Below are 14,206 nucleotides of genomic sequence, written 5' to 3'. Positions count from 1 at the left end.
CTGCTTTCTTTTGATTTGGCAATTTACAGATGTAGATGAAGTAAAATGTTTCTTATTAGACTCCTATGCCAATATCACTTCCTTCATTATGTAGGAAGTACATTAGTCAATATGTAACTAACACAGTTACCCAACAGCACCTTTTCTAAGGATGATTTGATTTCAGTAGAACAATACAATGCACAAATATTTATTGTGCTTCCCCTGCCTCAGAAACCTAATGAAATTAAATTTTAAAAAGATCAGGAAAGGCTATTACCTCTGTCCATGTTATTTCAGTTTGATTAAGGGCCAGAATCTTCAAGTTTGAAAATGCACTGGATGTAAAAGTTGATGTAGATGGAAATTTCATTTTGTTTTCACTGCATTAAAAAAAAATGCATAATGAATAATCACATTTATTTAAGTCATTAGTTTGGAGCTACACATTAAAGAAATTTATACCCTCCAAAAATTAAAATCACTGCCAAGATGTCACATATTTTAAAATATAATAAAATATATTTCTAGTTATGTTCAAACATACTCTTTCCTAATATATTTTCCTGCTTCCAGAATGCATATTTATTCAAGAATGCATATTTATTCCTCTGTGGCCTCTTTCACTAAGTTTTCAACATGAAAAGAATGATTTTCATTAATATTAAATGAAACAAAGCCAGAGCTTGGGCTTAAGCTCCTTAGTGTTGACTGAAAATGAGGAGCCTACATGACTATCCAGACCCCAGAAAAACAAAAGTAGGTAAAATCCCCTCTCAATAAGCAAGTATCACTACAAAGAAGAAAAGATAAAGATCCTCAAATCTGCAGTCTTCAAATCAGTTTTCATTATTCACCCTGAAAGAGAAGTTTTTATTTCTTTCCTAAGGCATAATCTACCTGCATATTCTCATAAAAATCTCTCAATGTAGTTTACAGTTACACACTTAGGGGTAAAATTTCCACATAAAAGCTGGTGGATGGTTTATCACTTCTATTCTTCCAACATTCCATGCACAAAAAAAATCAGTAACAGATTTACCTTCTTTCTTTTTTAAAGCAAACAGAAGGTCAAAACAATACAAAACTGATTCAGACTGTATCAGTTTGTAGTTGTAAGCATCAGATTCCAGCATCAATCTCATTTTGTTTTCCATTTTTTTACAAAAAACTTCTGAAGACCCTTCAGTCTAGAGTACGCTTCTCAACAATGAAAAACTGAAAAAATTATTCCGGGTGAATTAAAATAAATTTCTCTGTATTCTCATGCACGCTGATAACGATAAATCATTATATGCTCCAAGCAAAGATAGATTTACAAATAGCACCCAGATTGCAAACAGCTGTTCATTGCTAAATATTGAAGAAACTAGAAGACCTATAACTACTTTAAAAATACATTTTTGTCACAATAACGATAAGAATAAATAAAAAAACCTGGTGATTTAGGCTGCTACTTAATCCATTGTGTTACTTCACACCAGAAAATTATTGTGGCATGTGCCAATTACTGTGTATAGGTGTGTACTAGAAATGTTCTTTATTTTGGAATTATTTTATGAATTTTCTTGTTTCAATAGAATTGGAGCTTTATTTAATAACAGCTTTATTTAATAATATCTTCCTTCCTTTTCCAATGTCATCATTGTACAGGAAATTTTCCCCTAGATCTGTCACCATGGTCTCAACAATTTCTTATCAGCATCATTTTAGGACAGAAACAGACAAAGATTTGGGATAATTAAGGTTTAGTCAAAGCATTATGGACAATTAAGTTTAGTGTCAAGACACAGTTGGCTAAACAAAAGTGAGTTCTTAAATGCAGACCTGCCTGAGCACCCAGAATGTATCAAGAATAAAAAAACCCCAAAGATCAAATCTTAAAACTCTGAAGAAAATGTTCTCCAGAACTTAGTTTTACACAGAAGCTGAACTCCTAGGGTTCTTCTTGAATACAGATGTCAGAAAAATATAGCCCACACTACAGCCCACAACTTCAGCAGTTGCTTAAAAACAAGATTTAAAAAAACCAAAAAAAATCTTAGCTCCCATTAGAATGAGTCTTCTTGTATCCAGTTACATTTAGAAAGCTGAATCCTGAGACTCTTGGTTTTTGTTCCCACCCCAAAGGAAGAGAAACCCAAATATGAATATTTATACCTGACATTAAGTGTTTCCAGATTTTGAACTTGAGAAGCAATAGCTACTACTGTCTCCCAAGATGATATCAGATTTTTTGATAAGTTTATATGCCTCATGTCTGAAATTTCTTGTTAAGAAAAATAAACTTATCTCAAAACTGAACTTCCTTTTTTCAGAATTAGAATTAGGGTTTCGTTTTGAATCAAAGAGAAGAAGATTACACTAAGGGATGGTACTGCTCAGTTACAGCAAATTCTATTTTGATTTCTGATATGGAAATGGCTTATAGTTTTACAGAAGAGCTTAACCACACAAATCCTCAAATGGATTCATTTCTATACTGACAGGAACTCTTATAAGTCCTTAAAAATTAACAAATAAAAACTGCTTTGTAGTTTTGTAACACTGCCACCGCATGCAGTGTACTAAACACATTATTTGTTATATAATGGAAACCTCTGGTGTCTACAGAACATATCAGTTCTACTTCTATATGGTTATCTATTCTAGGGAATTTTTAAAAAAACCATTGCTGGAGCCTTCTGAAACTGCAGTCACAATAACAACCTATGACTACACTTCTATTTTAATGCATAATTTGCATTTCCTCTCAAAAATTGTAGGCGCCTGGCTGTTTAACTTTTTAACATTACATTAAACTTTTAAATATAAACTTCAGGTTTAATTTTTTTGGTTTTTTTAAATAAAAGGATACAAGTATCATTCAGTGACGTGAACACTTGGAATGCTAAAGTATGTACTTTATTTGTGGCATCATGCAATACAGCAAGAAAAGGATACTGGCACATGTTCTGCTGATTTCCTCTTCCTGACCAGCATGGCTCACTGCACACTCACGCACCGAGATATCCACCAGTTTGTTCAGTTGTCTACGTGAGAAAGAACATTCTGTTAGGTAATCTTCAAACAGAAATAGGTGTGTTACATAAATGCCTGGTTTTTACAACTCCATAACACCCTTTTCATGTGTATCTCCTTTGGAATTAGCAATGTGCAGATTACCACACTGCAGCGTCATTCGCACTCAAAAAGAGATACATCTCTATTTTTTGCCTTTACATCACTACTACAACATAAGTCTGGTTGAACCATAGTTCCAGCTGAAATAAAGAGTTGGTAAAACAGATTAAATATAGCTGTGCAAACTGGAATTTAATTAGAGATTCCGAGTTAAAAAGGTTTCTTGCAACATGTTTTTCAAGAGGTTCGGAGTTATTTGGGCAGTCTTTGTATCACTTATTAGAAATATTTTTGACTGCTTAGTATGCTCTGGGAGAAAAGGAGAATAGTTGTGGAATATCAGCTCAGAAGGAGACTGCCACCTACTGAACTAATACATCTCTTCTGCTGGGGGCCATTAGAACTGCAATTTATGACACATCATGAAGTTACTGCTTTTCTTATCCTTCTAGGTACATAAACATGACATCAACTGATTGAAAAACTTCTTCACTAGCAGTACAGTGACTTTCTGTCTTCCCTCTCTTGGTTAGAAATGAATTTGTGATATGAGTAAACAAAGACTACAAAACACCGTACAATATTAAGAAAACATTAAAATAGATCTATTTCAAAAAGACCATGCATGTGTATGATGACTGCCAACGTGACGATAATTAATCGCTCATTTCTCACCAGATATCATCATCTGCTTCTTTATGAAACCTGAATGAGGACTGTTAGCATTTAAACATGACATAATCCCAGTTTGTATTTGTAAAACCTGTAAATTAGGAAGGCAATTGGAGGATTTCTTGTCTCCACCACAGTGCAGTCTGGCTTGCTTTTAGACACAACAATTTAATGTGCATTGCAGTCCTTACAGCTGAAATACTACTTGATTGATCAATCACTAATAATGTATCTCAGATTTTCATATATGACACTTGCCTTTGCTGTTCTGCAACAGAATCCATGCCAATAAATTCCACAGTCTTCGTTCCAATTACTACTGTATTCCCTGTGCCACACTGAACATCCTGCTTATCATTCAATCCGTACCGATCCTTTACTGCAGTAAGAAAATCTACTCCAAAATTTGCCTTGTTTGGCCGGATGAACGATCCTCCTTTAGGATGCCTAGAATAGAGCAGTCAGGAAAAGCTGAAATATAAACTGTTATCTTAACATTCACTGACTAATTAATTACTGCTTCAAACAGAAGTACTGAGAGCCAAAGCAGTCAAAAGGCAATTCTACAGACTAATTGTAAACATCACTGTTCCCAGCGAGCCAGGTAAGACTCAGAGTATCTGACAGTACTTGATGGAAGTAGTGAGATACCATGAGGACTGGAGCACTAGCTCCCTAAAATCAAAATTACACATCAAAATTACAGTGTCAGTACCATTATTAAATATTGTGGTGGTGTTTGCAGGAGCCCCAGGACAAAGGAAGAGATGAGAATCTTGACTCCATGTTTCAGAAGGCTGAATTATTATTTTATGATATATATTATATTAAAAGAAAATGATATATTAAAACTATATTAAAAGAATAGAAGAAAAGGATTTCACCAGAAGGCTAGCAAAGGAATGTAATGAATAATAAAATTGCTGCTTACAGCCTCAACACAGGTGGCTGTGATTGGTCATCAAGTAAAAACAATTTCACATGCTGGGTAAACAGTTCTCCAAATCACATTCCAAAGTAACAAAACATGGAGAAGCTGAAGCTTCCCAGCTTCTCAGGAGAAAAGATCCCAGCAAAAGGATTTTTCATAAAATATGTCTGTGACAAAAAATAACTGCTCTGTTATTTCCAAACTCATTATGAAGTCAGGTTCTCCAAAAAAAGAAGTTTCTACCTAAGGATAGACACAAAGCTACTTAAATCATACAATAAATGCACCCGGAGTTTTATCAAAGCCTGAGGAATACTCAGACTAGTGATTGCCACATTGTATTTGACTTGCATAATTCACTAGTAATGCTCACAAATGACACAACATGCAAATTGTAGCACTCAGAACTCTTCTACAAACTCAAACTTTGAAAAATCCTGATACCAACTTGGTAACAATTTTGAATATTGAACAGAAATATCCAACCAATAATGCATATTTAAGTCAGTCCAGTGGAGTTTCTTGGCTTTTTTAGAGCACTGAAAAAACTTTGTTGCATTCCCGTGTCTCACCACGCAATTGCTTTGACATTTTCTAGCAAAGTTAGCAAGGAAACACAGTATCAGGGAAGAACTAGCAGAGACAAGTTACGGGAATGGTGAGGATCTGATAGGAGCATCGGCCAGAAAACATCAGGAAGAAAACTGGTAGCTATGAATATCTGTCTGCCATCAAGCTGAGAAGACAACAGGCTTTGGTAGCAAAGTACCAGGAGGAAGACATCACTCATGTAAATAAAACTTCTCAAAACAGCATGCGAGCATCAAGTGTCTAATTAGCAAATCATAATACAAACCACCAGTGCTACAAAGTTCAAAATTCTCATAGAAAAAACAGTAACTAAAGGCCCCAAAGCTTATGAACCTATTACAAGTAGATGGAATAGTTTGGACACCATGTATTCATATTTTTGTTAAAAAATCAGTGCTGGAAGTTTCCTGTGCCAGTTTCATTCATTCTTCTCTCATATCCTTAAGAAGGACCTCGGTAGAAACTCAATAATATTTACTTTCAAAATATTTTCAGTCTAGTTTTGTAATGACTATGCTTAGAGTGCAATGATTACAAAAGAAGAAGAAAGGCAAATTACTAAAGAATATAAATCTGGTATGAACTTTTCATGTTTGATAAGCATTTTCAATACCTTTTTAATTCAGTAACCTTCTCTTAAGTAATTTCTTCCATTCCTTTGAAATTCTTCATAGCTTGCAAACACTTGACTGATTTAAATATTGAACTTTCTCTAGTGTAAAAATGATGTGATTCTTTCTTAATACCTCTTCTTAAAACAATAAATTGCCTTTTTACGACCTGAACTAGAACATCTCTTGCCTCCAAATATATCACTTCTGCATTTAATTAAGTCAAACAGCTTCAAAGATGGTAGATAGTGCAGGATTCTGCTTGTGGCTCTGGAAAAAATCCCTGTACTCCTGTCTATCTGTAATTCACACTAGGTCCTGCTGTAAATTTATTCTGACAACAACTATCCAATTTCCTATCACCATGATTTTGTCATTACCATCCCTCTACACTCAACAGTTCTGCTCTCCTCAACCCTCTCACCAGAGCTACTTCTGCATTCATCCTGTCATGCCATTTATCCCTGTCATAGCCAAGACCTTTGGGTTTCTCCATCACCATATCCATTCCTAAGCCCATTTCTGTCCTGTCTGGTCACCACTTCTATTCTTCATTTTCTGTGCAAGAACTAGTTTATCCTAAGGGGGAAAAAAAAAAAAAAAAAAAAAAGCAGAGGAACCTAGCTAGCTACCCTGTGCCCTGTCATATAAAGCTATAGGAAAATTGAAAATTTTAGTGTATTTATCTCTCAAGACACTTCTCTTTTTGTCCTGATCAAAAGGTCATAGGTTTTCTCTCTCCTGTTGCTATCACTTCCCGTTATTCTGCATGCTATTATAAGTTACCTAATGTATATTTAAATCCATTCCAAAGCCTAAGCTTCTTTCTCAGTTCCAGTCTATTTATTTGATCTACTTTTTTAGGAGCTGTCACAAAAGACAGGAAAGGAAACTGCAATAGGAACCTGTTTTCAGGGAAAATTATTGTGCATTCAAGGAGAGAGGTCACTGTAACTCATTTTCCCTAAAACACACTGCCTGTGTTTTAGGGAAATGAGTTACAGTGGGGACATATGAACTGTACAACCTGCATGTACATATCAAACAAATAATGTACAACACATGGACTAATGCATATACACACCTATTAGCCATCAATCTCCATAACTGGGAATTAAAGAGATAAATCCTAATCCAAAGAGTCATCCAGCATGCATATTATGAGATGGAAGCACCTATGGATTACTGATCAACCTGACTTAAGATGAACACTCAGAAGTCTGAGAACAGAGATTTTGTTCTCATGTATGCAAATTGTTTTGCAGCCAGAACAAAAGACTGTGAGGAAATAGAGTGGTAGAAGATATGGCCCAATTTCCTTAAGCAGAAAATGTGGAATATGCACAAGTGGGGCTCTGGCAAGCGCTGGCTCTAGTTAATACTGACACTTCCTACTGACTTTTAAAATAGGAAGTTTGACCCCAATCTCAGAAGTCATCTTCTAGGACACTTCCTATTCATGATTCAGTAGCCTGAAGCATACAACCCATCTGCTGGCATACCCAGGGTGCTTCAAGGATATTCATTAAAATTTAGATTAGCTGTCAGCTTCCACTGAATAAGGAGGAAATCTGGCATCATTCTTTGCTAATGTAAAACAAAGTGATGGCACTGCTCATCATTACAGGTACATGATGGCTCTTCATATGCTAGGGAAATATCACACACACTTCTCAGCACTGAAGAAAAATGCAGGAGTACACAAATCATAACAGCTACACACTTGAGCTGTCTGACTGCAGAAGCTCTGAGCCACAGAGAGAGATGTCAGCTTTATCAGCCTAGGCAGTAAACATGGATCAAAGGGCTTCTGTGCCCAGTACAGTCTGTTTGCAATGATCAACTCCAGGCAATTACCACCATGACTGCAGCAAATGCACTACAAGGCTCATAAGGTGTCATAAAGTGGAGCTGTTTGAATCCATGAATGTCTTTTCTACACAGATCTGAACAGATCTCTTCCCTCTAGGGGAAGGTGTTCAACAGACAAAACTTCTATTAGAAGAATCTACACACAGCAGTAAAGAAAATCCTTCAAGTTTTAGAAAGAGGCTGTGGCACCAAACAATGCTTATAAATGACATCTAACACTAACCTGCCATAGTGTATCAAATTCCTGACTGAACAGGAGAAGCCTTGCAAGCATGAGCAAGTACTTCAAGTTCTTGAAAGTTTACCTTAGTTAAACAGACATGAAACTTGACTCTGGGCTTTCAAAAAACAAGGAAAGACAGACAGACATCTGCAGCTTTAGATGCCATCTCGGGGTTCTGCTGGTGCACAGTACATGTTTGAGCAGCAGTTAGGGACAGCCTTTTGTTTCAACACAATTCTACTGGCAGCAAAGAGCACGAGTTTCTGATGAACAAAACTTCTTAACTGAAACCTTCTCAGGAATCTTAGGAATGCTTTCTCCCTTTGCAAAATGGAAATAATTTTTTTTTCGTGGACACTAAAATGATATTCTTTCCTGTATGTGAAGAGTTTGTTTGTTCTCTAGGTAGATATTCCTGGAGGTGAATGTGTCATCCTTGAAGAAAAAATAGCCTAATTTAATATAAACAGATCTTTCATGGAGCAGATAATCTTGAATCATCATGCAACGAGAATAGGACAACCAGGGGAGGAAGGTGTGCTTTTAACCCACATTTCCCAGGGGAACACATGCATGCAAATGTGTCAGTGGGTCTGTGGGACCAGAACACGTTGGAAAGCACACTCGTGTTTCAAAAGCTGCATACAAATTTTAACACAGTTTTAAGGCTTGATTACTCATTTCTCTTGAAGGACTGCAGAACATAATTACATTATACACTACTGCAACTGACAGCTAAAATAGTAGCTTCCTCAGTTATTAAGAAACAAGATCCTATTATCAGGGAAAAACTGAACACAAAACCACCACTAGATTGTGCATTGCCATTTCTAGCTGATACTGGGCTGATGAACATGCTCATGATGTCAGCATAATTTGAAGCATGGCTGTTTTGTTCCTTGGTACTCATATTCATAAGAAGTTAAATTATCACCACATAATGACCCAGATAAATGTACTGCCTTTTATGAAATATAAAAGTTGAGGTCATATTTTCAAAAAACCTACTATAGAGATCACATAGAGCTGTAAACAGACCTACTGTTTCAAGTAAGGACTTGAAAAGAAAGAAGATTCTCTGGTAATGAGAATCTCAAAATCAGTTTTATTTTCCTCTTATGGTCTTATTTTCAAATGTCACTCTGAAAGATGTATTTTTTAAAGCAGTTATTTTCAAAATTTCCTTAATTTCAAAATGTCCTTTCACTGCATTTGTTTACAGCACAAGCTACTTGATCAGCTGCTTCTGCTTATCAGAATTCAAGGAGTGAGCAAAGTAGGCTTGTAGGCAAAGGACACTTATGATAAGGGGAAAAATACAGCATTTTTTTCAGATGTGTATATTCATCTACAAAGAAACATTATGCCCTCCTAATCAGTAGTAGTAAAGAGGTGATGTTTTCAGTTGTGGGAGTTTAGGTGATGTTTTCAGTTTTGTTTTTCAGCACCCTTTTGCTAAAATAAGGTAACTATTTCTTACTTAAGTTTGCCTACATTTTCCCAATAGTCAACAGAAGAACTACAAATGTGTCTGCACACAGGAAGTTATGTCTGTGTGTCTTGGTGGACTGCTGGAACTATGTATTCCCTTAGAATCCAGCAGGACCTCTTCTGATTGGAAACTAGCACAGCACAAAGAACAGGTATTGAAAGAACAACATGTTTGAAGACCACAACATTTACATTTGTTATGGGTATTGAGCTTCACTCAAAACATTGATTCTTACATCAAGAATCAAGGGTTCTGAGATCTCATCTCCTGGAAGCACACTAATGGCTACTAAAAACCCAAGAGTCTATACACATGTATATAAATGTCATACACACACAAATGTAAAGCAATCGAGTTTCTGAATAAACATGCATGAAATGTTCAATTGCTTTTTCTGTCCCGAGAGATTTGGAATGGTCAGCCAATTATTTCTAATTTTTTTTCTCCTGCAGCAGAACATAGCTAGCTTCAACTTGGAAACTGTTTCAAGTAAATTCAAAACATTTAGGAAGCAACTTCCACTAATATATTAATTTAAGACTGGTTGTGCTGAAACCATAATTTCCAATTCCTTAGCTGAAACAAAAAAATCCAGCAATGTTGATTTTTTTTCTTGTATTAAGTGTGTTTAGCCTCCTCAAGCCTTGTTTTATTATTATTTAAATACTAGGGATACAAGGGAAAAATATCCAGTCCTCACAGGTGGTGTTTTCTTCTTATTTTTCTGCAGAATAGATTTTGTTCTCTCATCCTTCACCACTTCTATGCTCAGGAACTTACTGAGCTAGCAGTCTCTAGTATTTAAGAGTTATTGATGACTTTCTTCTATGAACTCATCCAGTTACTATTTAACTTATAAACTTTTAGCTGTTGCATGTGTCCTGACATAGAAATCAACGACTTGCTGCAGTTAATATCCATCTTAGAGTCCTGTATTCCACAATTTCAAACATGTTAAGTGCTCAAACCCTTTCACTTAAAAGTAATGCCTGCATATATTTAAAAACCCCACACAGCTGCACTATGTTTTGCATATACTAAATCCAATGAATATATTTACAATTCCTTAGTGATACAAATATAACCCAAATCATTAACAGGAACTTGGCATTTTCCATTAACAAGATATATGCCAGTCAGCTTAAATTCAAATATAAACTGTATTTGAAACACTTAATATGGACCAATATTTCAGTTCAGAATTACTTAATGAAAGTCACCAGGAAATACTGATTTCTAACTAAAGTAAAAGATCTAAAACCTACTAAGAATAATAATAACATCCAAAAGTCTCATTTTTATAACGTACCTCTGAAAACATGACTTGTATTTTTTAAGTATTTATTATACCCTAATACCTGTAACTGGATAAATATCAGTGCTGGAGCCTCTATGGGTTAGCTAGTCGGAGCACTCAGAATTATGATCTTTTTAATACTGGCCAACTGATAACAGAAAGGTTTGCCCTAAAAACTGCCAAAGGGCCTTTTCCCATGAGCATCTTGCCACCACACATGACATGCCAATGCTGTGAACCAACTCACCTGCATGTAAAATACTGTGTTCCTTCATAGCTGCCATCATGCTTTCCCCTCTCCGGATCATCCCATTCCACGCCCAGCCAAATTCCTGAAAAAAATGGTTGATACTTTTTCAAATTTACAGCACCATATCCATAGATATCACAGCTGGAAAGAACCTCTGCAGCTCACTCAGCCTAACCTTCTCTCTCAAAGCAGGAGATTATCACCAGCACCAAAAAAAGTCAGGTAATTTGTTACCTAGCCAGACCCCGAAAATTTCTGAGGAGAGAAAGATTGCAACCCATCTGGTGAGCATATTCCAGTGCTGCATTGTAGCGTAGCAAGGTAATGGGAAAGGTTTTCCTGCTGTGGCCATTACCCTTTACTGTATAATCTAGCACTTGTAAGAAGAGTTTGGCTCTGCCCCCTTTGTAGCCAGCTGTCAAACAGCTGCAGGAAGCCATTGGATGGCGCTTTTTCTTCTCTTCACCACATTAACCAAGCCCAGATCCCACAACCTCTGCACAACACATGTGTATGGTCAGTGCCCTTCACCACCCTGGTAGCCTTCCAAGACTCCTCAAGAGAGAAGACCTATGAGATCCTCTCAGGTTTGTCTGCATCCCTCTGGAACTGGAATAGCTCCGCAGCAGATCCATTATTCCAAGGGTAACCTTGTCAAGAACCCCATTCCCAGAGAAGGACAACAGCTTCCTTTAACTAGCAGGCCATGCTCATCACTTCCCTCTAAGGCAGCCCAGAACAACATGTATCTCTGCTTGTTACAGGGGTCACTGCTGGCTCATATTCATAACAGTATCCAACCTAACTCCCAAGCCCTTTGCAACAGACTCTCTGAGTCACTAATACTCCCTCATCCATACTAGGTGCAGAAATTTATCCTCCTTGAATCTCTTGGGTTCAAACCTCAAGTTGATAAACCTTGACCTGGATTGCAATTCTACCTCGCATCACAGCAGCCATTTGAGGGTGAACACTGTTCATCACCCAAATCACTGAGGAATACATGAAACAATACACACCCCAGAATTTACTTTGGTAGTACTCACTCATTACAGATATCAAGTCTTTAATTACTTTTTCACTTGACAGCTTTCAAATAATTTAACAGTCCATTAACCTTGTATTTCTTCAGCTTCCAAATAAAATTCATTACAAAGACATTATTCAAAGACTTACTGAAGTCAAGGAATATTGACTTGCTCTCCCTTCATCCACATTCACAGTCATATCATTGTAGAAAGTAATTACATTTACCAAGCACAACTTCTTCTTATTTACAAGTACCAAATACTCCCAACTACCATCTTGTCCTTCACAGGCTTGGAAATGGATTCCAAGGAAACATGCTATGTCAGCTTTCCCAAAATTGAAGCGAGGCTAATGAGTCTACATTTCCTGGTCATCCTCCTTGCCTCTTCTGGAACAGTATGCAAGGCTGGTCTTCTTCCAAGCATCAGGAATCTTCCCATAAATTTGAACATCTATAGTGGGTTGGCCCAGCCTAGATACCAGGTGCCCACCCAAAGCCACTCTGTCACTCCCCTCCTCAGCTGAGCAGGGGAGAAAAAATACAACAAAAGGCTCATGAGCTGAGATTAGGACAGGGAGAGATCACCCACTGTTTACTGTCATGGGCAAAACATGACTTGGGGAAAGCAACTGAATTTATTATCAAGCAGAATCAGAGTAGCCTAATAATGAGAAGTAAAACAAATCTTAAAAATAACCCCACCTCAGCTCTCCCTCTTTCCTGCACTCTACCTCCTCCCCTGAGAGGTATAGAGAGCTGGAGAATGGGGGTTACAGTCAGTTCATCACACCTTATTTCTGCTGCGTCCTCCTCAAAGAGGGTGGTCCTTCCCCTGCTCCAGGGCAGGTGCCTCCCATAGAAGACAGTCCTCCATGGAGTGGTCCAACATAACTCCTCCCTACAGGCTACAGCATGCTTCCTTTGGAACTGCTCCAGTTTGGAACTCTTAGTCCTTCAGGAAAAGGCTACTCCAGGACACAAGACCTACCAGGAAACCTGCTCCAGCAGGGCTTATCTCTCAGGTCTACCAGGAGCCTGCTCTGGTGTGGTAACCACTTCCTTTCAGGCATCCACCTGTGTGTGCCTCCTCCATGGGCAGCAGGTGGATCTCTGAATCCCTGGGCTGCCAGGCAACAGCGTGTGTCTCAGCAGATCTGCAGGGGAATCTCCTCTCCAGAGTACGGAGTACATCTTTCCCCTCCTTCTTCACGGACCCTTGTGTCTGCAGGGCTGTTCCTCACACATTTTCTCACTCAACTCTTCTCTGGCCACAGCTACCTTCGTGCAAAGAGTCTCTTTTCCTTCCCCTTCTTAAAGAAGGTTTCACCGAGGTGCAACTACTATTACTGACGGGCTCAGCCTTGGCCAGTGGCAGGCCCACCCTGGAGCCGGCTGGCAGCGGCTCTGTAGGACACGGAGAAAGCTTCTGGCAGCTTCTCTGGTGGCAGATGCCACCCCTGTAGCCCCTGCCACTCTCAGAGCCTTGACACACAAACCCAACACAATATGTTATCACCTGGTCTGGAAATCTACTGTCTGCACAGAGATCAGGGAAAAGACTGTGAAGTTCTTCTTACACTCCTTTTCACAACTCTGACTTCTTTAAAGAAAAAAACCTAAAAACCTCACACAGATTAGAAGTCACCACATTTACACAAGAACAATGAGGAAAATCAAATTGTAAATTGCCTCGTTTTACTCGACGCTGTTGGGTTTTTTTAATGAAAAAGAACATGAGTAGAACCATGAGAACAGCCATAAAACGTGAAGATTATTACTTGTGTGGCGCTTACCTGCAGTAGGAGACACGCTGCCCACATAGCGCACAGTCCCGTAGTCGGTGCCACAGGCGACCCGCCGACCCAGCGCATCGGGCGGCAGCCCGGCAGCCATTCCGGGGCCGCGGGAACCGGGCTGCTCCCGGACCTGCAGGCACAGGAGGAACGCCCTTAACACACGCGCAAGCCGCTGCTCTCACAACGCCCGTACATTGAGCTGTTCTTTTGCCGCCCGGCGCCACCCGTGCCGCTCCCCGCTCCCGGAGCCGAGCCGGCTCCTGTGGGCCGCCCTCAGCCCCCGCCCCACACGCGCGGGGCCGCGGCCGCCGCTCACGCACCGCCGGGGCCGCTCCGCTG

At 38.6% G+C, this 14,206-nt stretch overlaps 1 protein-coding gene across 1 annotated transcript in view; it reads right to left on the bottom strand.

Moving 5' to 3' along the window:
• The window catches only part of TBCE (tubulin folding cofactor E), a 25,345-nt gene extending 11,139 nt beyond the window's left edge, over positions 1–14,206 (bottom strand). Inside the window, exons 1-7 of the mRNA XM_058019394.1 lie at positions 14,188–14,206; positions 13,865–13,997; positions 11,039–11,123; positions 4,033–4,221; positions 2,923–3,011; positions 2,140–2,239; positions 260–362 (exon numbers count right to left, since the gene is read on the bottom strand). Coding sequence (XP_057875377.1) covers positions 260–362; positions 2,140–2,239; positions 2,923–3,011; positions 4,033–4,221; positions 11,039–11,123; positions 13,865–13,964 — 666 coding nt within the window. The 5' untranslated portion in view covers positions 13,965–13,997; positions 14,188–14,206. The remainder of the gene's footprint in view (positions 1–259; positions 363–2,139; positions 2,240–2,922; positions 3,012–4,032; positions 4,222–11,038; positions 11,124–13,864; positions 13,998–14,187) is intronic.

This window comes from Melospiza georgiana, chromosome 3 (assembly GCF_028018845.1).
Source record: "Melospiza georgiana isolate bMelGeo1 chromosome 3, bMelGeo1.pri, whole genome shotgun sequence".
NCBI lineage: Eukaryota > Metazoa > Chordata > Aves > Passeriformes > Passerellidae > Melospiza > Melospiza georgiana.
The sequence above is the reverse complement of the archived record's forward strand: the minus strand, read 5'-3'. Positions and strand labels throughout refer to the sequence as shown.